Source organism: Rhinopithecus roxellana, chromosome 8, assembly GCF_007565055.1.
Source record: "Rhinopithecus roxellana isolate Shanxi Qingling chromosome 8, ASM756505v1, whole genome shotgun sequence".
In the NCBI taxonomy this organism is placed as follows: Eukaryota; Metazoa; Chordata; class Mammalia; order Primates; family Cercopithecidae; genus Rhinopithecus; species Rhinopithecus roxellana.
Genome location: NC_044556.1, coordinates 78,386,297 through 78,412,980, shown reverse-complemented (window position 1 = coordinate 78,412,980; position 26,684 = coordinate 78,386,297). Strand labels below are relative to the sequence as shown.

Genomic DNA, 26,684 nt, shown 5'->3' with positions numbered 1-26,684 from the left:
CGTGATCTGAGCTCACCACAACCTCTGCCTTCCAGGTTCAAGCGATTCTCCCGCCTCAGCCTCCTGAGTAGCTGGGATTACAAGCATGTGCCACCACACCCAGCTAATTTTGTATTTTTAGTAGAGACAGGGTTTCTCCACGTTGGTCAGGCTGGTTGCAAACTCCCAACCTCAGATGATCTGCCTGCCTCAGCCTAAAAGTGCTGAGATTACAGACGTGAGCCACTGTGCCAGGGCCTATGTGCTTATTTTTAAAACTTTAATCAGACTTAATTTCCAGGTGGTTGACTAAACAATTATTCACAAATTCCCTGATGAATTACTTAGCTGTTGGAAAGATTAGGTCTGCCTGACCAGACTGAAGCCAGTTTCTCCTACAGATGATGATAAAACTCTTAAAAACTCTTACACTTTACAATTTCCACTTGTGTGATTTACATTTAACACTGGTGCTATCTAGCTGTTTATTATAAACACTGGTTTATAATAAAAAATCAGATAGGTTCCAAACTGTTAAACATAGCATTTGCACAAAGATTAATAAAATACTTGAAATTCTATCAGCTAACAAGTAGAATCCTAGATTTTGTAATTTAAAATTAAGTTTGAACATTCTTTTCTGCCATGTAACAATCTTAGAAGCATATTTTTTTTTGCTGTTGCTAAAAGCACAATAAAATAAAGCCGTCATTTTCTGGAACTAGACAATGTTCTACCAGCTTAACTAATGTTCACTAAATCCCTCCAAATCAAATCAATTTTTCATCACAGGACTTGAAACATATACATTATAATACTGCTTTAATATTATAGAAATAAGATATTTTTCAGGTAAACACACATTTCCAAAGAACACCTAGGTGACACTGGTCACTAGGAAGCTATCAAAAATCTTATAAGCAGTGCTACTGTAGGGTTTCTAAAAATAATAAATTAAAAAAATCTTATAAGCAGGATGAAAATTATGAGTTTAATTACAAAGTTGTATTAGATAGAAGGTAATATTGTAAGTATTGGCATTGTTCAGAAGTTATTGTAAAGAGCTCAAAGAGGAATAGACAATGTTTATGTTTACACTTATATTTTTATAAATAATAAAAATTGAATCAATGAGGCTAGACTGGCTTCAATATGCTATACCGTTAATGTTTATTTTTTTATTTTATTTTATTTATTTATTTTTTTAGACAGAGTCTCACTCTGTCACTAGGCTGGAGTGCAGTGGTGTGATCTTGGCTCACTGCAACCCCCACCTCCCGGGTTAAAGCGATTCTCCTGCCTCAGCCTCGCGAGTAGCTGGCACTACAGGTGCACACCACTATAATGTGTAATAAGCTATTCACCTTCACAGTCACTTCTAAATATATTGAAAGCAACCTAAAAATAAGAAAAATTAACATTTATGTATTTACAGTAGCCAATATACATTTTATGTATTGTAAACACATTTTATGTATTTACAATAGCGCTTCATATTATCAGAAATATGATCAACTTCCCTAAATTAAAATTTTAAAATTAACTAGTTAAATATTTTATAGCCCAGTATTCCATAACAACTGCATCAAAAGATTGTTAGAATTACGCTAATTATGCAATAGTGATAAACACTACCACCAAATCAATGCCGGTGTCCAACTAGCAAAAGACTATATTTACCTGCATAGTCTACTTAAGGAAAGCTAGGAAAGAACACTGAATTTCTTTTCTTAATATTAGATAAATTGTTTTTCTATACCTCAGCTACATGAAGAGGTGTTGAGTGGCAGTTATCAAGACGTACTCCCTGGAAATAAGTTGCAGTTACTTCAGTGTATTTTTTCATGTGTGCCCAGACAAAAGGACAGTCCTCTGGTTTATTCCCATAGCGTAATTTAACACTGTCTCCCCAGCAAATAAGTTCTCTCCTTAGGTAAACTTCTGAGCCTGTTCAGAAAAGAGATTGCTTTCAATAGTTCAAGAAATAAAATGAAAACAATTACTTCACGGAAACACTGATTTTTAAATTGCTTTGATCATTTCTGCCACGAATGATACATTGGTTAAAACTGTATCTAAAGTGGTATGAGATAATGTTTTAAAAAAATAATAATAATTTATTTCTCATAGCTACTCTGAAAAAACTCTAGCTTATAGTCTCTTCTAAAAATTTGTCCTCAATTTCAAAAACCCAAGTCACTTCATAAGGGAAAACAGAAATGTTAATATCATAGGCCTTTCAAAACCATAGTTCTACCAAAAACATTTAAAGCTCCATTTCCACCCTCCTACTTATTTTTGGCAACAGGTTATATTAGATCCATGGCATACAGCAGAATGGCTTGATTTTGTTTAGAATGGCTGGAAAAAAGAGGGCAGAGATACTTACACCCAAATTTATACTCTTAAAAAAAAGCATAAGATTTTTGAATAAATTTTGATGTCACTAAAATAGACTCCCAGTTTTGAAATGTTAAAAAATAAATAAATCAATGAGTTCCTGCAACATTCTTCCTGGTAATGAAATAGCTATAGAAAAACAAGACACTAAGAGTGAGGGGGGACCTCAAACCATTAGGTTCTAGTTTTTAATTGCCACTGAAATGTCTTAATACCTCTGGCCAATGAGTGAAAATATCTCTTATGGCAATGTAATTGTAATAGCAGTGGTTTCAAACTTGTTTGTAAAAATGCAATAACATTTTGTCCAAATAAAAGCTTACATAGACCCACAATATAGAAAACAGATACATAAAAGTTATTCTGTTTGAGAAGATAAAAGGTAGGAAGGCAAAGGAGAGGAAAGAAGATGAACTTATTATTTGTTGACTCCATGTTTTCTTTCTCAAATTGTATGTACCTCTGGTACCTTTATTGGTGAAATAGTTTAAAAACCAATAGAATAATGGGGAAGAAAATCAATAAAGCAGATTTTATTTTGACCTTGCCATGAACTATTCTTTCCCTATCCATAGAGAAGTTAAAAATTACATACCTGGTTCAGCAAAGTTTCGAAGAGGATCATCTCCCATTACCCATCCATTGTGTGCCATCAGAAAACAAGCTTTATTTGGGAGATGAATCATAGACTCTTCCATGGAGAAGTCCATTTCTTCAAATGGGAAAGTAAAATACCTATGAAAATATAATTAAATATTAAATCCATACAAAGAAACTCCTTGTAGAGAATATAAATTTGCAACATTAAAACTAAACTTCTTCTCTAACGAATAGAATAAAATTAGTTTGATGCTATTTATAGAAAAAAAAGTTCAACATAGGTCAAAAATCTTCAATAGACTTTTTGAGTAAATCTAGAGGATGTGAGAAACAGGGAGTTAACACAACAGCATAGCTGGCTAACATTTTAAATAATGTTTAAAACTTCATAAAATTATTTTAAAAAATCATTGAGGTGGCCAGGCATGGTGGCTCACGCCTGCAATCCCAGAACTTTGGAAGGCTGAGGCGGGCGGATTACCTGAGGTCAGGAGTTTGAGACCAGCCTGACCAACATGGGGAAACCCCGTCTCTACCAAAACTACAAAAATTAGCTGGGCATGGTGGTGCACCCCTGTAGCCTGGCTACTTGGGAGGCTGAGGCAGGAAAATCGCTTGAACCCAGGAGGCAGAGGTTGCAGTAAGCTGAGATCACGCCACTGCACTCCAGCCTGGGTGACAGAACAAGACTCCATCTCAAAGAAAAAAGAAAAAAAATTGAGGCATTGATGTTACTTTGCAAAGACATTTTAAAAAAAGACTCAAGTAAAGTTATGCAAAGGCTTTTACTACACTCTAGTTGCCCAACCTATGCTTCATGTCACTTACAAAGTAAGGAGCTAGATGCTTGCTTAAATTGATTAATATTGAATTTATCACTAAGTATGCAGTCCTCCAGAAACATTAAAGTAAATGATAACTATAAATTGGTTCATACTGATGACAGTTTCTCTAACAAAATATTTGCCTAACAAAATGAGTTAATATTAAGCCTATATCCAAACCAAAACTTCTATTTCAATTTAAGAAATGTACTGAAGTCACATGTTAAAGAAAACATTTAGGTTAATTTCAGATGTTAAATACAATTTTCAATGTTCAACCATCAATAAGAAAAAAAAAAAACAAAAATGCAACACCTGGTAACTAAAGGATGCTTTCTAGTGACAGGTCCTAGTTTTGGACCATGGCCAGCCAGTCGTTCATAAAACACATTTCCCAAAAGGCAATTAACTGCCTGAAAAACATTAAATTGTGTTAGATCATCATCATCATCAAGACAACAAAAAAATAGTAATAAGATGCAAGGAAATGCAGCAGTTCAAAAATAAGTAAAACCTGTTCCTGATGGTAGTTAATGAGTCGATGCTTCTCTGAATTTAATTCCTCAATTCTCTTATGAAACCAATTACAGCATTCTTCAATTGCTGCTGGCCCATTGCTAGAGCAGATGGAGAAATGCAGATATAGTATTTAATGGCTTTACAGGTTCTACATTTAAAAACTTTCTAACGAAGGTCACAGAAACCTTAAATATATTCATCAGGATTTCAATTATGGCTGATGATGTTTTCCAATTGTAAAAATGTTTATATACAAATATAGAAACATGGCCCACGCACAGAAAAAGTGGGAAAATGTCATGTGTTGAAATAGTAGAATTACAGTGAATTACTTTATTTCATTTTCTATTAAGCGTTTTTAATAAGTAGTATGAAAATCATACTAGCCATAAAGGTTTATAAGTAATATTCTTTATTTCACAGAAAAAAACACATTACATACTCATGTGGTATGAAAGTCGTTAGTGCAATGTTCATATCTACAGTACAGCCAAACCGTCTGTATTCAGGATCTTGATTAATCTTAAGATGTTGGTTTGGATCAGACTTGGTTACTCTCCTATTTTCTAAAAGAAAAAAAGATGGTATCTTAAATGCAACTATCCACAAAGATTATAACTGTCACTATTTTCTAATTTCGGGCCTATAATTTTTTCATTGAAAATAAAACAAATATTTCACAAGTATCCTTCTACCTCCTCCCCTTCTCATCTTGCTGTGCGCGCGCACACACACACACACACACACACACAAGGCGTGTGGAGAAAGAAACAGAGAGACAAAAATAACATAAAAGAAAGACACAAGGATTCCTATCAATTCAATCCCAGCACCACTTTTCTGCCTACGTCAGCATTCACTTATTCTATTCTATTCTTTCTTTTTTTTTTTTTAAACACATTAAGGACTTTAGTGGAACGTGTTTTCCTCCCATGTGCTACCAAATATTCTAACCTCAGGAGTTCTTTTTCAAGATTGCTTTCAAAGTTTGCTTCCTAAAGTCTTATTAACAACCTGACTTTCTTTGTGTTCTCTAAAAGAAGCACACAGGCTTAATACTTTCTTTCCCTTTTCATCAACCATATTCCTTAGATAACAACTTAAAAATTAAAAGGGAAATAAATGGTTTTTGGGGAAATTTTCACTCTTTTTCTGGAACTTGTTTATAATAAAATTAAGAACTGGTACAGGATTGTCTCCATTGAACTTGATTTTATATTAACTAATTAATTTGCATCTGGCTTATTCCAAAGAGACTTTGAAATGACTTATAAAAACACAAACAAAAAAACATAAAATAACGGGTTTCCATAGTGTAGTGGTTATTCATGTTTGCCTCACAAAACAGCATAAAATACAAATCGATTCTTAAAATCCAGTTTCTAAGGTTCATCTGCAAGAGTAAATATATGAAAACTGCTGTGGGCACGGTGGCTAACACCTGTAATCCCAGCATTTTGGGAGACTGAGGCAGGTGGATCACCTGAGGTCAGGAGTTCGAGACCAGCCAGTTCGAGACCAACATGGAGAAACCCCATCTCTACTAAAAATACAGAATTTGCTGGGTGTAGTGGCACATGCCTGTAATCCCAGCTACTCGGGAGGCTGAGGCAGGAGAATCGCTTGAATCCAGGAAGTGGAGGTTTCAGTGAGCAGAGATCATGCCACTGCACTTCAGCCTAGGCAACAAGAGTGAAACTCCATCTCAAAAAAAAAAAAAAAAAAAAAGAACACTGCCAAGAAATGAAACGCTTGAAAAACAGAAAAAGCTATGCCATCAGTATAAACTTTAGTATTTAGTATTTAGTCTTTAGTATTGATAGAATAAAAGAGATGGATCAGTGGAAGAGCACAGATAACAGATGTATATTTTGTGTATTACCATACACTATGAAGTATTACAGTGGTACTTCAAATCAGTATAAAAGGATGGATTTTCAACTCAATATAATTTTAAAAATACAGATCAAGTTAAGTATCTTCTTTATATAATATACAAAAATAAGTTTCAGGTATATTAAATATTCAAATGTAAAAATACAAATTAGAAGAAAAGAGAATGTTGATGGAAGGTCTTTCCTAAGCATAATATAAGATTGGAAGCCATCAGAAATTGAAAAGTTTGACTACATTGAAAAAAAAATCACCATAAACAAGAGTTGAAAGATCAAGAGCATACTAGGAGGATATATTTGAGGCCCGTGTAATAATCAATAATAATGTCAATATAAAAAAGACAACTCAATAGAAAAATGAGAAGAAACATTAACGGCAATTAATGGAAGAAATATAAATAGCTAATTAACATGTAAAAATATACTTCATTAATAAGCAAATAAATGTAACTTAAAAGGCTGGGCATGGTGGCTCACGCCTGTAATCCCAGCACTCTGGGAGGCAGAGGCAGGTGGATCATGAGGTCAAGAGATCGAGACCATCCTGGCCAACACGTTGAAACCCCATCTCTACTAAAAATACAAAAATTAGCTGGGTGTGGTGGCGCATGCCTGTAGTTTCAGTTACTTGGGAGGCTGAGGCAGAAGAATCACTTGAACCTGGGAGGTGGAAGTTGTAGTGAGCCGAGATCACACCACTGCACTAGCCTGGTGACAGAGCGAGACTCTGTCTCAAAAAAAAAAAAAAAAAAAGAAAGAAATGTAAATTAAAATAAGGTATGTTTTGCCCAATTGACAAACATGATAAAGGTTAACGATATCTAATGTCAGTGATAATATTAAGTTGGTATAACTTGCTATGAAAATAAATTTATTATATTTGAAATCTACATACGCTTTGACTCAATAATTCCATGTTTAACAATTTATCCTTCAGATTGACTCACGTAAGCAAGTAAACATAACATGCACAGGGACGTATTTTCTGCAGTACAGCTTATGAGACTGGAAGTTTATCCAGGGAAAGGACTTTGTTCTGTTTACCAATGAATCCTCATGCCTGGAGGAATGTCTAGCACACAGTAGTATGTGGTTCAATGAATATGCATTGAATGAATGAATGAAAAATGAAAAATCTGGAAACAACCTATCAAAAAGGCTAAATAAATTCAAGTACTTTAAAAATAGCATATTGCTATAGAGGTTAAAAGAAATAATTAGCTATAATAAATTTATATTGTCAACTAAAAGAACAAGTTGTTGACGGTTTACGTTCTAGTCTTACTTGCATGTGTAAAAATAATATAAATATAAAACTTATGTACATACGATATATAGAATTACATACAATTATATATCAAATTGAATTTTTTTCAAGAAGAGTCTTAAATACAAGAAACAATATGTAGTAGCTGAGATGTGGGTTTCGGGAGAGAGGAGGTCATACATTCTATTTTCTTACACATTTGAACTATTGGGCTTTTTCTCTTTACAATAAGCACATATTATTTCATGTAAATAATACAGCTTACTGGGGGAAGGGAAGATAAGAGGCCCTTTAGTAAAATGAAACAGGAAGAAAGGTTAATATTAAAAATTCCTGTACAAAGGTGCTACACAATTGCAAAAGTTGATGCATGAAGCTGACTGAGTATCCTAGAGCTCATTCTACTTCAAAGGCACTATTTCTGAGTCCTACTCTAGTTCTCTGGAAGAGAAAAAAATATTTATTTTAAGATCTTCTCCAAATCCTCACTGCTAGCTTGTCCTATACGAAATGCAGATAGCTCTTAATAATCCTTTCTAATTTGTCTCCTACAAACCCTACTTTCTCATTTCACCTATTTTTTCCTATGCTATTTTGTTGGGGGCACATTACCTTCTTGATTAGTTATGTCCTTAACAGAAGACTCACTTCGTTACCTTTTGTTATCTCGCCGATATCTGGCTTCAGTATCACTAGTGGTTAGGTGGCCTTAATAGTGGGAAAAATCAGTTGGAAGCCCCTCTATGTCAGTTAAGATTCTTACTATAGACAACAGGAGACTATCGCATCTCTCAGTTTCAAAACTTGTTTCAAGCCATTCTCAGCTGAAATAACCTTTCTACCTACTTCCTATTCATACATATAATAACTATATACTGGGTTCCACAAACTTCTGAGCATTCTATGGAACTAACTAACAGTAAGATACAGTACCCAGGGGAAATAATTGTGTTATGTGTTATTATGACGTGCCCTTTAGATGTCTCTGCTAACTCTCAGCTTACAGAACCACAGTTTTATAATATCAACAATAACACAAATATCATACAATGACATATGTAATAATGACATTACGCAAAAGAGTTTTCCCTTTATAATATCAAATTTCTTAAAATTGATAGGAACATTCTAGCATATATCCTTTACCTTGTGTAAGAAGTCCTCTAAATTGCTCAACTGCTTTGTTGACGTCTACTTGGAAAAATTCCCAGAGTTTAAGCTTTGGAAAAATATCCTCCCAAATCATTTTTCGGATGGACTGAAAAATGTCAATAGTTAAAAAATACATATATACATATATTTATTTAAAATCATTTAACCAAATACTGTTTATCATATTAAAATACAGATTCTAAGTAATTTTCAAACATATATTTAATGTGTACTTTAGAAATTTTTTCTGTTTTAGTGTGATACTCCTCTGTACATACTGACATTCATATGGTGATCATTTTCAATCAAAGCAGGTATTCCCTTTTCTTTGTATTTCCCTTCTGCAACATCACAGGAAAAATGCCAAAGTGCTCTGTCTAAAACCCAGGCAGGTTTTAAGTGTGGAGAATTCACAAGATTATAGGCACATTCTGGATGTTCCTGGATCCATTTACTATTAGCAGCTGAAGGAAAAAGGAGACATAAAGGAGTATCTCATAATTAAATTGAAACTGTATCTATGTTAAGTTTAGAGGTGAAATAAAATAGAAACATCTACCACTCATTTTTTTCTGTATTAGACATCAATATTTTACAATGATACTGTTATAGGAAACATTTTTTCTTTGGTTATGGTATCCTATCATTCGCTTCACCATACTTTTTTGTTTTTAACTTTAATTCTGCTTAGAAAATCTGATGAAACAAAAAGCAACTCTCTCATAGGTAATACTTTTGTATGGCTAATCCTAAAGCATTAATGAAATATGTTGTTTTGGTAAGTTGGATAAAAGCGAGGCTGAGAAAGTGCTAAAAGAAATATGCTCAAGGAATATGAATGTAGCTTATAGTTCAGAATCAGAATCAAGAGTTTGGCAAAGTATTCCAAATATTTACAGCATTGAAGATAGTTTGTTTTGGCCAGGCATGGTGGCTCAACCCCAGCACTTTGTGGGAGTGGAGGTAGGATAGCCTGCAGGAGTTCAAGACCAGCTTGGGCAACACAGTGAAACCTTGCATCTATTTATTTAAAAAAAGATATTTGTTTTAATTTTAAAATTAAAAAAATGAAAGTTACATGGAATTTGTTTGATTTTAAAATGGACTAATTATCCCTGAATTCATATTGAAGAGCATGAGTGATTAATGTACATAAAACAAAAAGTAGTAACAATTACTGAATATTTACCACATACCAGAAATTGTTCTAAGCAGTTAAATATGCCAATTTATTATTCCTCACTTCCTACCACACAAATTAGGACGTATTGTTAAGTTCTCTTAACAAATGAGGAACTGAAGCACAGAGAGTTAAGTAACTCAGCCCAAGTCATACAGTCAGGAATTAACTTGGCCAAGTCCCTCTTCAGAATGTGCAATCTTAACCACATTGCTCTGCTGCTGAAATGAATGTGTTCATGCTTCATTCACTCGGCTGAGCACTCTTATATAATTTTAGAGTCATTATTATTTCTAGTTTCAGTCATTTATTTAGTAAATCATTTATTTACTTAGTATTTATTCATACCCATAATAAACACTCAGATGAAGAGAGGCTATGTAAGGAGCAGAGAAGTTGTAATAAAAGTTAAATTGGTAATTCTCAAAACTTGCATCAAGATAGTTCCTCCGAGATTCATCAACACAATCACTGAAATTCAAGGTATTTTTCAAAAACACAAAATGTAGTAATAACTTATATCCAAATAGGATTTTCACTTATAAAGAATAAATATTGGGCTAGGTGCGCTGGCTCAAGCCTGTAATCCCAGCACTTTGAGAGGTCGAGGAGGGAGTATCACTTGAGCCCAGGAGCTGGAGACATCATCTAGAGGCAACAGCTGGACGCAACATAGTGAGACCTCATCTCTACAAAATCTTTTAAAAATTAGCTCAGCATGGTGGCATGTGCCTAAAGTCCCAGCTACTCAGGAGGCTAAGGTGGGAGGGCTGCTTGAGCCCAATAAGTGGAGGCTGCAGTGAACTGAGATGGTACCACTGCACTACAGCCTGGGTGACATATAGAATGAGACCCTGTCTCAAAAAGAAAAGAATAAGTACCAATGCTGCTCTCATTCATTCATTTAGTTTTGAGACAGAGTCTTTCTCTGTCACCTAGAAGTGCAGGAGTACAGTGGTGCAACCACAGCTCACTGCAGCCTTGAGCTCAAGTGATCCTCCTGCCTCTGCCTCCCAACCAGTCAGGATGACAAGTGTATACCAACACACCCAGCTAATTTAAATTTTTCTTTTTTTTGAGACAGAGTCTTGCTTTGTCACCCAGGCTGGAGTACAGTGGCACGATCTCGGCTCACTGTAACCTCCACCTCTTTGGTTCAAATGATTCTCCTGCCTCATCCTCTGGAGTAGCTGGGATTACAGGCACCCGGCACCATGCCCGGCTAATTTTTGTATTTTTAGTAGAGATGAGTTTTCACCATATTGTCCAGGCTGGTCTCGAATTCATGACCTCAGGTGACCCATCCGCCACGGCCTCCCAAAGTGCTGGGATTACCGGTGTGAGCCACTCCATCCATCCCCAATTTTTAAATTAGCAAAATCCTAAAACTGTTTCTTTTCTCAATATTTTGAAACGAAAATCAACTGTAAAATGAAAGAATTCTAAACAACAGGTAGTGAAAATATTTTTTTCTAATTCTACATGAAAGAAGAGTCAAACTCCAAACTATGTTTTAACACACATCAACATTAAGAAATAAATATGGACTTTTGGAGTGATGCAGTAAGAAACTCAATAAACACTATCCCTAGCAAAACAATTTAACTGGTGAAAATATTTTAAAAACAATCATTTAGTCCCTGGAAATTATCCTAGGGCATTCAGCATAAGGAGAAATATTTATTTTTTATTTTTTATTTTTTTTGAAACGGAGTCTCGCTCTGTCGCCCAGGCTGGGGTGCAGTGGCCAGATCTCAGCTCACTGCAAGCTCCACCTCCCGGGTTTACGCCATTCTCCTGCCTCAGCCTCCTGAGTAGCTGGGACTACAGGCACCCACCACCGCGCCCGGCTAGTTTTTTGTATTTTTTTAGTAGAGATGGGGTTTCACCGTGTTAGCCAGGATGGTCTTGATCTCCTGACCTCGTGATCCGCCCGTCTCGGCCTCCCAAAGTGCTGGGATTACAGGCTTGAGCCACCGCGCCCGGCTATATCTTTTAAATGTTTGTACCAAATAGAATTCTTGTTCTTTACATAAGCAAAACAGTGTTTTCCAAACTTTTCTACATTGTAGCATACATGCAAGATAACATTTGTAAGGTAAACTGGGTTAAACCCAAAGCTGCTCATGGCCAGGCTTTATCAGGCTAGGCCAGGCCAGGCTCAGCTCCTCTGACAGGTGAGGGGAGGAACCATTTCCTCAAGGATCGCTAGCTGGAAAAATCTGATATATTTTAATAGAATTATATATCACTAAGGAATCTTGGGAACCAAAACAGACTAACTTTAATCAGCTCTTTTAACATGTAGAAGACATAATTTCCAGATACACCTTCTCAGAGTTTACTAATAAGTTTCTCTCCAAATAATAGAAGTCATTTCGTTTTTTAATATATGCTATAGCACTACAGTACTAGAGCTCCTGCTAATATAGGATCCATGTGTTACTTAAGAAAGTATTAATAGAGTAGTCCCCTCTTATCCTTAAAGGATACCTTCCAAGACTCCAAGTGAATGTGTAAAACCATAGATAGTATCAAACCCTACATATATATTTTTTGATATTTTGTTTTTTTGATCTGATAACTGAGCAGGCTATTCAGTGAGTCATGGGCAGGTAGTGTTTACAGCATGGATGCACTGGACAAAGGGATGAGTCACATTCCAGGTGGGAGAGAGCAGGATGGCATGAGAGTTCATCATGTTACTTAAAACAGCATGAAAATTAAAACTTATGCATTGCTTATTTCTGGAGTTATTCAATATTTTTGAAATGTGACTGACTGCAGGTAACTGAAACCTCAGAAAGCAAAACTGTGAATAAGGGGGGACTACTGTACTCTAAGTTGAAATATGTGATCATTATGTTCCTTCTATAATCACTCTCCTGTATTTATAAACATCAGATGCAAGATACGTATATATTGACTTTATCCTCAATTAAGAATGTTTTCTTTGAAAGGAAAAATACTAATTTTTTAAATGGAAGGACACCTAATCATCATTTGTGTTTTTAAAATTTATGTTAGCCCCTTTCCTTTCCCTTTCTTTCGTCCCTTCCCTTCTCCTGTTTGTGTGTGTATGTGTGTGTGTATAAATTCTCATCAAAATTAATAAAGGCAGTCAATGAAGCTCATACCAGTATGATTGTAGACAACATCAGTAATACAAATAATATTCCATTCCTTTTTTAATTTTTCCACTAGCTGTCCAACATCATTCCAGGTATACTTTCTATTAGGTCTTGAAAAGTCAGGATTTAATTCTAACTGATTGGCAAGGGAGTAGGATGACCTAGATAGTCCAAGAGTCTGCAATGGGGTAAAATGAATCATGTTGTAGCCTGCAAAGCAAAGAAAAACTGCTGTAAAAACAAACAAACAAAACCAGCCTAAAATAAAAAAAATATAAATTTAAACTTTCTTAATTATAAATAGCAAGGCAAGCATGCTACTAAAAAAGAAGTCAAACACTTGGGTTCCAATACCAAGAGTTTAACAGACTTTAAGCAATTTATTTAAATCTTTCAAGATATCAGTGTCCTTATATACAAGACAGAGATAATGAGGTAATATTTGAAAAAATTCACACACACTGCCTATTAGAAAATTTATATACTTACGTGTAGTAAATCTATCTTCTACGAGTATACCAACATATGTCTTTCAGCTACTTTTAATGTTCCATAGTACTTGTATTTTGTTTTAGTTATGTCAGTGAACTTCTCATTCCTTTCTTCATATATTATTCAACTTAAAAAGCAGAAAATTAAAATTGAGATAAGGTGCAGTGGCTTGCACCTGTAATTCCAGCACTTTGGGAGGCCAAGGCAAGAGGACTGCTTGAGCCCAGGAATTCAAGACCAGCCTGGGCAACACAGTGAGACTTTTGTCTCTACAAAAAATAGATCAGGCCAACTGCACTCCAGTCTGGGTGACAGAGTGAGACCTTGTCTTAAAATATATATATATGGCTGGGAATGGTGGTTCATGCCTGTAAACCCAGCACCTTGGGAAGCTGAGGTGGGCATATCACTTGAGGTCAGGAGTTTGAGACCAGCCTGGGCAACATGGTGAAACCCCATCTCTAATAAAAATACAAAAATTAGCCAGGCGTGGTGGTGCATGCCTGTAATCCCAGCTACTAGGGAGGCTGCAACACAGGAATTACTTGAACCCAGGAGGCTGCAATGAGCTGAGATTGCACCACTGTACTCCAGCCTGGGTGACAGAGTGAGACCCTGTCTCAAAAAAAAAAAAAAAAAAAAGAAAAAGAAAAGAAAAAAGAAAAAATTAATATTGCCTTTGCTGAAGAGTAAAATATAACTTAAGTTTCATTTTGCTCTTGATATGTATGATAGCACATGTCTTCTACACAAAAGATGGTTAAGCAATGCTTGTTGAATTAAAATGATATATAATGATAAGACATTTTCCTTCACTTTTCAATAGCTTACCTCTGATTTTTACATGGTAAAGTCTTAGAAATGGCAATTGTTTCATTATGGAGTTCCTTCATTTCTTAAGCTGAACCACAAAATTTGCCATTTTTATAGGTTAAAAATGGTTAAGTATCAAAAATTTAATATGGGCTGGGTGCAGTGGTTCATGCCTATAATCCCAGCACTTTGGGAGGCCGAGGCAGGTGGATCACGAGGTCAGAAGTTTGAGACCAGACTGGCCAACATGGTGAAACCCCGTCTCTACTAAAAATACAAAAATTAGCTGGGCTTGGTGGTGGGCACCTGTAATCCCAGCTACTTGGGAGGCTGAGGCAGGAGAATCATTTGAACCCAGGAGATGGAGGCTGCAGTGAGCCAAGATCGCACCATTGCACTCCAGCCTAGGTGACAGAGCAAGACTCCATCTCAAAAAAAAAAAATTTTTTTTAACATATGGTTCTGTCTACTTATATTACCAAATATAATAAGAAACAAAATTAAACGTACAGGCAAAAAGATATGGTTTGGATTTGTGTCCCTGCCCAAATCTCACTTCAAATTGCGATCCCCAATGTTGGAGGAGGGGCCTGGTGAGAGAAAGCTGGTGGATTTCCCCCTTGTTCTCATGACAGTGAGTGAGTTTTCACAAGATCTGGTTGTTTAAAAGCATGTAGCACCTCCTATTTTGTTCTCTTCCTCCTTCTCCGGCCACGTAAGACGTGCCTGCTTCCCCTCTGCCTTCTGCCATGACTGTAAGTTTCTTGAGGCCTTCCCAGTCATGCTTCCTGTATAGCCTGCAGAACTGTGAGTCAAAACTCTTTTTTTTTTTTATCAATTACCCAGTCTCAGGTAGTTCTTTATAGCAATGAGAGAATGGACTAATACACAAAACTTTTGAAATCTGTATCACAAAGGATAATTATGTTTTTTTTAAATAAGAAAAAAGAAAGCAAGCTGACATTACCTGATTCTTTTGCAACCCTAAGTCTGCTTTCCCATTCATCAAAAGGTCCCAAACACTTTGCTAAAAATGTCTGAAGAGTAACACAGTCCAAGGGTAGCATATGATTATCAGCACCAACACGTAAAATGGGGTCCACAACTATGTAACCTCCACCACTTTTCTCATTTCTAAGGGAAAAAACAAAACAAAAACTTTTCAGTCATTGATAGAAAAAAAGTCCTCATATAATATAGTCTGACTCTAACTAAAAGGTTAATTGTCCCAAATAAAATATATTTATTTCTAAGCACATAAAATCATTTTAAAAGTTGCAACAAAACTTAACGGAAAAGCTACTTTTACCCTTTCACAATCGACATAATTACATGTATAATACACAAAATATCCAATAATGTTGGTTTAATGAAAAATAAGTATACTACAACCTATCAGTAATAACAAGGGCATGCAAATAAACAGCAACCTATAATCAGATTGCATGAAATGACTACAGTTTTTAAGATGTTACTTAAAATACATTTACATGATACTTTAGCTCTGCAATGGGCCATACAATTACCTCCTAGAAATCAAAGAATATTCCATTTGCATCTCAAGGAAGCACTATAAAAATTGCACTGCTGTGGTTCATACAGTAACATTTACAAGTTAGGTAACTTCAAATTACAGAATAAATTAACTTTTTTTTCTCGCAAACAAAACACCTGACTTACCCTTGAAGGAAATAATACTGAAATGAACCAGATTGTTGCAGATTAAGTTTACAGTATTTATCAGAATCATCTTCTCTTTCTGTTGGATTTTCCCAATCCAGAGAACGGAATTTTTGTCTATTAAATGTTTCTCCAGGAAATGGGTAATTTGTAAACACGGTAACTGCTTTTCCCTGTAAAGTTGGGCCTAATCGGAACTGTAGTTCAAACCCTAAATAAAAAGCACATTTTAATAAACTCATTGTAGGACTTAAATTACCATGATTGAAAAAATACATGTTTTATTTAAAAAACCTTGATTTTTCAATTATGTTTAAAATAACTCCACAAACCTAATGCTGTTTTGGCACTACTTTGTATTCCAATTTAGCTGAATTTCATATTTTAGCAAGTATAGTAAACATCATAGAGCTGTCTGCTCTGTAATGTCTCTTTCTCCTTCCCCTGGAAACTCATTCCCATTCACATAGCAACTCTGGGATGTGCAAATTCTTATACAACCCCATTTACCATGATCCCCCATCCTCAACTCTGAATTAAGTACTCAATGGTGGGCATCTGAGGAGAGACCTTCTCTAGTATTTTTCCAACTGCAACAGAGAAAGCTGGTTTCTCTACAGTGTCAGAAAGTATGTGATAGTATGTAAAACTTGGGAGCTGCCATGGGACAATTATCTCACCATACTGAGAAAGCTAGTCTTCACTGACAGAAGTCAACCTCTACAGAGGCAGAATTCAGGATTCTAACAGGAGTTCTGAAGGCAACTGAACCCGATTGATGTCTGCTCAAGTCCAGTAATGTGCTAATAAAGATTTAGCAACTGACTAGGGTGGTGGGAACCTCTGACTTGGAGTATTTGCTGAAATAATCCCGACATGGACAACCTTCAGCTACCAACACGACAATATTGAACGTGGAAGTGGGAAGGGATATGCACAATCAGCTCTTGTGAGCCAGCATAAGCACCTCCAACACACTACTGCCTATATCCCTATGCTTCATGGTTTAGTTATTAAAGCTGTTCTTGTAATCCTGAGAGCCAATGCATTTATTTCTACTTTTGCCCAAGTTAGGTTATTTTTTAAAAAACATACCTTAGACTCGTGCACTGTGCTACAAGTATTTTGCCATAAGAGAAAACAAATAAGCACATTACAGTTAAAACTGTACTGTGAAAGAAATGTTTTGGTTGGTTTAAAGCAGACTTTAAACTTTCTTTATAATTATTAGACTATGAAAATACTATGGTCAAGTCTATTAGAAATATAATACATATAAATGTTAAACATGAATATAACTTTCAATTAATAATGGGCAATAATAACTGATGAGGCAGGGAAGTTTAGTTCCACTGAGTAAAATCTTTAATATCTACGGAATTTCTTTGAGAGGAAAAAAACTTTTATATATTTAATATATATTATTTATAATTTATAATACTTAATTTATTAAACATCCAACAAAGTAATAAAAGAGGATATACTAACAGGAATATTTTCTGTGAACAAAATATTTCAGTAAGAGACACTAAGAGAATACTGTATAATGAAACTAAGAATTTCTTCTCTATGCAACTACATGTACTTTTTCTATAATATAATTTGGTATTAATATATTAAGAATGTTTATATTTTTTGATCTAGGAATTTTATACAGATTTTTTGAGAAAAGTATCAGTGATATAAACAGCGATTATGTATAAAGATATTTATCACGGCCTCATTTATTGAAATTAAATAAACTGACAACAACCTAAATATCTAATGATTGGCAATGATTAAATAAATTATGGTAAATCTACAAGTTGGCATATTATAAAGCCATTACAAATCATCTTATCATAAGATATTTGGCCAGGCACAATAGCTCATGCCTGAAATCCCAACACTCTGGGAGGCCGAGGCAGGAGGATCACCTGAGGTCAGAAGTTTGAGAACAGCCTGATCAACATGGCAAAACCCTGTCTCTACTAACAATGCAAAAATAGCTGGGTGTGGTGGTGTGCACCTGTAATCCCAGCTACTCAAGAGGCTGAGGCAGGAGAATCGCTTCAACCCAGGAGGCAGAGGTTGCAGTGAGCCAAGATCGTGCGACTGCACTCCAGCATGGGTGACACAGCAAGACTCCATTAAAAAAAGTAAAAATAATAACTAATTTTAATTTATTTTATTTTGTTACATTTTACATATTTATGTAGAGCTTTTAAAATATCTTCTGGAAAAAAGTATGGCTGAAACGTGGCAGTAGGCAGGGAGGTAGAGTACGTACACCATAATACTACTACAAATAGGGGAAAAAGGCAGGTTACAACATTGTTTAGATAGTATAACCCTAATTTTTTAAAAACAAAACACAGAAAAAATGCTTTTTATACATTTGCATAATTTTATAATTGGGGAAATCATTTTAAAATTAGAGCTACAATTATGAAGGGATAGACTAAGAAATAATTACACAAAGAATTAAAACATGAACTAAAATATTTAGTGACTGAGAAGCATAAACATTTACATCTCACAAGAATGACTAAATTTATCATTAGGAGAAATAGTGTCATTTTGAACAAGTACAAATAGCAGAGATTAGCTGTCTAGGTATATGTGTACAATCTGTCCCCTGTTAACTTTATACAAATATTGTTTTTACAATTACACAAGGATTCAGAGAACTTGCAGTGCAAAGATTAAAACTCATCTAAAATCTCCAAAATAGCGTTTGGATCAGTGCTCTACCTTCAGGAAAAAACCCCAATAATTCCCAAACTAAGTCCTTTATTTATATAATATATATGTACGATGTTCTAATAGATTATGTAAATTACAAAACACAAAAGTTAACTTAATGAGATAAGATATAAATGAAATAAATAATACATTTTATTTAGTTCTCACTAAAAATTAATACTGATAATATCTCTCAGTGAAAACAATGTAACTAAATAAATTTCATTATTTTAAAAAGTCTTGATTTTAATATTTTATAATAAAGTGATTCAAAGATTTCAAGTTCTGTTTATTTTGGGTAAAATCATATAATGATGGAAGAAGCATTTCTAAAAATATATATTCAAAATGCTTTCGCTATAGCAAGGGCTGGCAAAGTATATCCAGCCCAATCCCCATTTCTGTAAATGAAGTTTTACTGGAACACAGCTACATCCATTCATGTATGTTTGCCTATGGCTGCTTTCCTGCTACAACAGGAGTCGAGTCGCTGCAATAGGGAGTACACTGCCTGAAAAGCTGCAAAGACTTGCGACCTGAACTTTTACAGGAAAATATGTGCCAAACTCTGCTCCACAGCATCAATTTCCTTCAAAAAAGCACTTAACTTTCTCACTCATGTTTACATCAAAGAGTTAAGTTTTTATTTTTTCTGAAAATATTTTCTAAGTATCATACTATCTAAGACTACTTGCTATTCCTGAAAAGGACAAATCTCAAACACTTTCTAACTCATCTTTTAAGTTTGATCACTTCTGTGAGGTAAAAGAACTATTCTTGGTTACTCTACCTCTCCTTATAAAGTAATATAGTGACTCCATTATTTAAGATAATATAACCTGTAAAGCTACTTAACCTAGCTTAAGTAAAAGTGCAATTCATGGCAACATACTGCAAACAAATGAGGGTGTGATTGTCAACCCCTTCCAGACCTATAATCTCTACGTTGTCTTCTGAGTATGCCTTTTTTGTTTATAACTTATCTGACATACAAACTGAGAGTGTAATTCATATGTTGTTAACACAGACTGAAAAACTAAAATAGGTAGAAAGAAAATAAAAGAAAGGGAAGAAGGAAGGAAGGAAGGAAGGGAGGGAGGGAGGGATAGATGTTACATTTTCCTTCGGTAGCCCAATAGATATATCAGCGCATACCCCGAGGGATACACAGCCACTATGTAGACCTCTAATGCAAATCACTGAAACTAAAATTTTTATATACAGTAAATGAAACATCAGAGGACCTAGATAGAGTAGGTCAGATTCCATGACTAAGTTTGTTAAAATTAGCTGAGGTCATAGCAGTACATGGTGTGGCTATCTTATTCCTCATACTAATGCTAGGATACTTTACTTGTATTAGCCATATCTCTCGTAGGCAACTAGCATGATGAGGGATTAAACTATTATTGTAAATAAATATGTTCTATCTTTTCCCCTCCACTCAATTTATAGAAACTCAATCTAATCAAAGAACCTTTGTGTATAAATGTTTTCTTTAAAAAATAGTAAAAATTATAAATTTCATCAACCTATTTAAAAGATGGAAGAATTTCAGATTTGGGAAGTACTTATTTTGTTTATTCTTTTTTTTTTTTTTTTTTTTTTTTTGAGACTGAGTCTCACTCTGTTGCCCAGGCTGGAGTACAGTGGCGTGATCTTGGCTCACTGCAACCTCTGCCTCCTGGGTTCAAGTGATTCTCCTGCCTCAGCCTCCCGAGTAGCTGGGATTATAAGCACCCACCACCATGCCCAGCTAATTTTTGTATTTTTAGGAGAGACAAGGGTTTCACCATGTTGGCCAGGCAAGTCTCAAACTCCTGAACTCAGGTGATCCGCCTGCCTTGGCCTCCCAAAGTGTCAAGATTACAGGTGTGAGTTACTGCGCCTGGCCTTGTCCTCTCTTTTTCAACTCAGACTGTTAAACCCTTTTCTTTAACCAGATGTGTTTTTAAAATAGCCTTCTCAATGCTTCTTGTCTCCAATGTCCCTTCTCTTCAACTCATCTTTCACATTTCAAATTATCTTCTAAAATAATATGATCACACTATTACTGCAAAAATAGGTGACATATTCTCATTTATAACATTTGGATGTATTTACTGGTTTTAACCAGAGTTATAAAGTCAACCACATTATTCTTTTTTTCATAAATTCTTCACATTTCCCTCTTCAAATAAGTTAGCTGAATTTATAATTTTTGCTAGTTTTAACTAGAGTCTTAGCAATAAATCAACAAGTATTTAACTGTTGTACACTGCACTAGGCTTGTAAGGCTGTCCTTATCCTCACAGAATTTTTATTTCATTTTATATATTTTTTTAAGACAGAGTTTTGCTCTTGTTGCCCAGGCTGTAGTGCAATGGCGTCATCTCGGCTTACTGCAACCTCTGCATCCCAGGTTCAAGCGATTCTCCTGCCTCAGCCTTTCAAGTAGATGGGATTACAGGCATGCGCTACCACACCTGACTAATTTTTGTATTTTTAGTAGAGACGAGGTTTCACTATGTTGACCAGGTTGGATGGTCTCGAAATCCTGACCTCAGGTGACCCACCTGCCTTGGCCTCCCAAACTGCTGGGATTATAGGCATGAGCCACCGCGCCAAGGCCTTTTATTTTTATTTTTTAAAGGCAGGGTCTTATTCTGTCACCCAGCCTGGAGGGCAATGTTGGGATCACAGCTCACTATAGCCTTTAACTCCTGGGCTCAAGAGATCCTCCTGCCTCACCCTCCTAAGTTGCTGGGGACCACAGCCAAGCACCATCATGCCCAGCTAATTTTGTTTCTTTTTTGTAGAGATAAAGTCTTACTATGTTGTCCAAGCTGACCATGAACTCCTGGCCTCAAGTGATCCTCCAGCCTCAGCCTCCCAAAGCACTGAGATTACAAGTGTGAGTCACCTGCCCTCATCAATTTTTACAGATTTTAACCCTAGTCTGCCACTGTAAGACTAACAAGCTTTTTGACACTGCTTCATTATTCAGCACTTAATAGTTCTGTGCTCATTGTGTAGCTGGAAGTCAAAGGAAGCAGACAGTGAAAAATTAGGGAAAGACTTCACAAAGTAGGTAGAATTCTAGCTGAAAGTTGAAACTTAGGCAACACATAGACTGAAGGTAAATGGGATTTAACAGATATAAAGGAATCTGATGGGAATAGGGGTATAAGGACAGGCATGAGAAAAGCTGCTGAGAAGGGAATTAACAGGAACGACTTGGGCAGCTGTAAAGATCTATGACATTAATGATGGAGAATAATGAGACACAATCTTGGTTAAGGAAGGTGTAGTCTCATTACAGAATGTCTTGGAAATCAGACAGAGGTATTTAAATTTGATTTTATACATACCACTTAATAAAAAGGGAAGAGACTGCATAAGATTATTCTGGCATCTATATTCAGCCATACAGAATAGACAGGCAATCAGGGATATTTGGAAAGAAATTGCAAGCTTAAAAGAGACTGCAGGAAAAAAGAAGAAATCATCAAAGAAGAATATAAGGTTTCTACCCTGGGAACTATAAAAATGGAGATGCCCCTGAAATAAACAGGGAAGCTGAGAAATAAAGAAGGATTGAGAATGGGGAGGGGATATTTTTGGACATGCCAGATTTAAGTATATCCAAGTTGAGCTATCCTGATGCTATTCTATTGCATAATATCAGGCTGAAGCCAAGGTCCAGAGTGGGACTACATGGAGTGATTCATATAAATGCCTTATATTTATTTAGGGCTTTGTCACTAGAAATTCATGAATTATTAATTTTGAGTCTCAAAACCTAGAAAGGTAGAACAGAAATTACCACTTTCATTTCACCAATAAATTAATGCTCAGAATTGGGGCCATGCCCGGTGGCTTATGCTTATAATCCCAGTACTCTGAGAGGCCAAGGAGGGAGGGTGGCTTGAGACCAGGAGTTCAAAATCAACCTGGGCAACATAGTGAGACCCAGTCTACAAAAAAAAAAAAAAAAAATTAGCTGGGCATAGTGGTGCATGCCTGTCATACCAGATACTCGGGAGGCTGAGGCAGGAGAATTGCTTGAGCCTAGCAAGTCGAGGCCACAGTGAGCCGTGATCATGCCACAGCACTCAGCTCGGACAACAGAGTAAGACCCTGTCTCAGAAAAAGAGAAAAGAAAAAAAAAAGAAATGAACGCTCCGAATTAATGTAACTTGCCCCAAGTCAGCTTGTCAGCAGCAGAGCCAGGAGAATTCTGGCTCTCTACCCTTGCCATCAAACACTGAAAGCTTCCAAGAAGAAGAAAGCTCAAGGCCTTTCCTCCAAAAGGAGTCGTCAGCACAGAGGCAACAGTTGAGGCCATGAGACTGTGTAACTAATTCTTTGAAGGACAACAGAAAAAGAAAGAATTCCTAGCAGATACCCATAATTAATTAAAAAGTGAAAGGAAGAGAGCCCAGTAAGAGACACCAAGTTGACAAGAATACGCAACAGGGTAGGGGGAAAAAAAAAATCAAAACCAGAAAAGTGCAGAGTCAGGAAAGCCAAAAATGGAGTAGGTACTCAGTGATTTTAAATGCCAAAGTTGGAAAAAGACACGGATTTGGCATGAAGATAACACATTGTATGTGTGACATTTTTTTTCCAAAAATTTAACTCTTAAAACATTAGGGAAACTAAAAAATTCCTTCGAAGTGTTTATGACTATCAACATCCATTTGGTACATTAATAAGGGTGATTGCATTTTTCATATATTGCACTTCTTCAATGTTGAAAAATTACAAAGGTGAAGAAAACAAAACATCTATTAACTAGTCTTGTAGAAAAGTAATTTGATCTTTTAAATACAGATCAAATATATTTCAACATAACCAGATTAGTTATTGCACTTTTTATTTGGTAAGAAAATATTTTCAGTTTTTACCTTCTCCACATTTGAGAGGTTTTTGATATACATAAGCAATAGTTTACTATACTTTTTGCTGATATCTATTTTGTCAACTCAAAGGTTCAACAAAGGAAAAGAGAAAGAGCTATATAAAGGCAAAACTACACACATACCCAAAGCAAAATTACATACGAAGTAATTTATCAAGTTTTAATAGTAAATGTTATTAGAAATGATATGGTCAATCTTCTGATCATATATTTAACTTCAATCTTAAGGGGAATTAGTATGCAGAGAAAAGTGAGCTATTTTATCCTTATCCTAACATGAGGGATATAAAATAGTTTTAATTCAAATCAACATTCATTAGTGATATATGGAGAACACAGCACCATCTTTGTACAAATGAAGTTTTAGATCTTGGAAATAATATTTATCTTAAACCTTTAAAAAAATTAACAGGCCTGCCAATGAATTCAAAGTTTAAAAGATGCAAATGAGCAAGTCAAACAACTTGCTACTGACCTTGTTCAAGTCTGAAGAGGGTCTTTTCCAGCTTCTCCATTTCGTTCAGAAGTAAAATTCGAATCTGTTTACTGTGCCCCATTTTGGCTTCTGGAGGATTTGAAATCTTTCAGAAGAATTAAAAGAACTCCACAGTCGAATGAGTTACCCCTATGAAACAAAAAGGAATTAAAATATCGAAAATAACTATTGACTTAAACTCTCCAGAGCTGACAGCGGCACTTACATGTTCGAAGTGTGTTTTATGCCTAGCAAAGCAACGAAAGAGAACGAATCTTATAACTAATAAGATTCGAGAAGGCAAATTAATAGTTGTTTCCTGCCTTTGAGCACAACGAATAAAACCGAAATAAAAATGCTGTATTATAGAGTCTTACAATTAAAAAAAAATTAAAAACCTAGAGCATTCTCAGAGAAAAGCAATACATTCAGGAAAGCCTGAAGTCAGGGGGACATTCCCAGCCCCAAGCCACAGGGCTCTGGAGACTCCGAATGGCACTTCTGCTTACAAGAGATTAGTCTGCTCAAAGATAACAGGTGGGCGATCTCCCCATTCCCAAATTCGGGTCGTCAGCCACCAATGGGGAGATGAGAACAGAGGGAAGCAGTTGTTGCCTCTGGAATAGTTGCCGTAGACAGAAGATGTACAGAGCGAACTATAGATAGAAAGAATGCGCTTCCCCGCGAGGCCAGCGGCATTCCTAGCACTTACGCCGAGAGAGTTATACGTGCGGCTTCTGGGGCACTGCAGGAACCGCGACTCTGGTGCTACGGTCGGGGGAGGGGACCAGGAGAAACAGAAGGGGGAAAGGCTGGCTGCCTAGCCGCGCACAGAAGCCGCAGCCCAAGGAGGGCCGGGCGCCTTGAAGGGCAAAGGGAGGGGGGGCGGGCGGCTGGGGCAGGGCCGAGGAGGCTGGGTGAGAAGCAAGTAGCGTCTCAGCGACTCCGCCTCGCGCGGTTGCCGCGGCACACCTGGGACCCCACCGGGCCGTGCGCACACTCCCTCCAGGTGGGAGCAGACCAGTCCGCTGGCCCATTTCCGGGAGGCTCGACCCGCTCGCCCCGACCGCTAGTCTCGCGAGAGCGTGGTCACCGCACCGTCTCAGTCGGCTCCGGGCCCAGAGACCTGGAGCCGGCTGCGGCCGAGGCCGGGAGCCGCGTTTTCTCCTCGCCACGGGGAGAGTGCAGCGGCCGAGGCGCGGCCTTCCTTTAACAACCTGCGAGCTCACAGTTGCACATGAAAATCCCGCGGTACCAGGCTGCGAGTTAGGTGGAGCTGCACAGTAGAATTTTTGGTGGAAAGGGCTGAATGGTGAGGGGCAAACGACCTGGCTTCTGGTCCCTTTTGTACCACCACGTGATATATTTCTTTGTTTTGATAATTTTTACTTGGCCTAAGTTCTCAGAGCCCTGATTTCTAAGTGTCTAAAATAAGAGTCCTGGCTACAGCCTTGACATTCCATCCAACACATGTCCATCATTTCTAGTGCTAACAGATAGGACACATGTTCCTGAATGCAGACACAGTAGGTAAGGTATGGCCAGTCTGCAAACCATCGAGCATGCAAACACCACTGATGCTTAACGGTGTCTAGAACCTACTGATACATAGCTGCGTGTACCTAAGTTACCCTAGATAGACCTGGAGATCATCTGAGATTAAGTTGCACTTATGTTAGGCCAGTAACACAGAACTTTTTGCAGATGATTAAGGAGATTTAATGCCTGAGGGTAAAGGAAAACCCATCTAGCAGGGCTTTTGGAGGGTTCCTAATGGTCATGAGAAAATGGACAGAAGATTTGGTTAACTAAGCCTTGTGGGGTGTGGAGAAGATTCTTGCATTTTTTGTTGTGGTATGACTGTAGGTCCAAAGAGGATATAGGCTAAAAAAACCCATACTGAAGTATTTGTTTGTTTTGTAGATTTCTGAGAATGGCTAATTGCAAATGGTCCATAACTGACTTTGGGAACCCACAGCTCATTTTCTGGCCCCTATTATTTTCCAGGCACATAAAGTGCTGGGAATGCAACAATAAAACAGTCACTGCCCTCAGAGAACTCCTACGTTTTATTGGTGAGAGACAGATAAATTAAATAAATTATACAGGATATATTATATATTTATACAGGATATATTATATGTATTATATATATTATATCCTGTATAATTTATTCCACACTTTCCCCTTCTTATTCTATATAGGATATGATATATCCTATATAATAAGGATGTATTATATCCTATATAGAATAAGAAGGGGAAAGTGTGGAAGAGTAAGCAGAGAGAGGTTTGCATTTCTAAATACAACGTTCAGTAAAGTGATGCCAAACTGAGAAAGAAGGTAGAGGATGTCTAAGGTAGAGAGTTACATGTAGAGGTATAGGAAGTACAAAGACTATGAGGCAGGAGCATACTTGGTGAACCGAAGAAGGTCACCATAGCTGAGTGAAGAAAGAGAGTGGTAAGAGATTAGGACAGACAGATGGGGCAGGAGAGGGGGTCAGGAGCATGGGCAGGTGACCAGATCTTATAAGGCTTTGTAGGCCATTGCAAGGACTTGGGCTTTTAAACTTTGGGAAAAAAGCCATGGAGATTTTGAACAGAGGAGTGACATAATCTGACCTTTTAAAGGGATCGCTCTGCAACTT

General features: G+C 36.6%; 1 protein-coding gene across 4 annotated transcripts in view; it reads right to left on the bottom strand.

Moving 5' to 3' along the window:
* AGL (amylo-alpha-1, 6-glucosidase, 4-alpha-glucanotransferase) overlaps positions 1-25,078 on the bottom strand; it is a 69,952-nt gene extending 44,874 nt beyond the window's left edge. The window contains exons 1-12 of one of the 4 annotated variants that reach the window (XM_010377219.2): positions 24,747-25,078; positions 24,035-24,184; positions 15,933-16,143; positions 15,220-15,386; positions 12,954-13,157; positions 8,919-9,100; positions 8,631-8,742; positions 4,765-4,888; positions 4,318-4,420; positions 4,119-4,216; positions 2,975-3,114; positions 1,739-1,926 (exon numbers count right to left, since the gene is read on the bottom strand). In XM_010377219.2, coding sequence (XP_010375521.2) covers positions 1,739-1,926; positions 2,975-3,114; positions 4,119-4,216; positions 4,318-4,420; positions 4,765-4,888; positions 8,631-8,742; positions 8,919-9,100; positions 12,954-13,157; positions 15,220-15,386; positions 15,933-16,143; positions 24,035-24,116 — 1,611 coding nt within the window. In that variant the 5' untranslated portion in view covers positions 24,117-24,184; positions 24,747-25,078. Of the gene's footprint in view, positions 1-1,738; positions 1,927-2,974; positions 3,115-4,118; positions 4,217-4,317; positions 4,421-4,764; positions 4,889-8,630; positions 8,743-8,918; positions 9,101-12,953; positions 13,158-15,219; positions 15,387-15,932; positions 16,144-24,034; positions 24,185-24,260; positions 24,674-24,746 lie in introns of those variants that run through there. The other 3 variants (XM_010377221.2, XM_010377220.2, XM_010377222.2) reach the window with 3 other exon arrangements.
* Between the last annotated feature and the right edge of the window lie 1,606 nt (positions 25,079-26,684).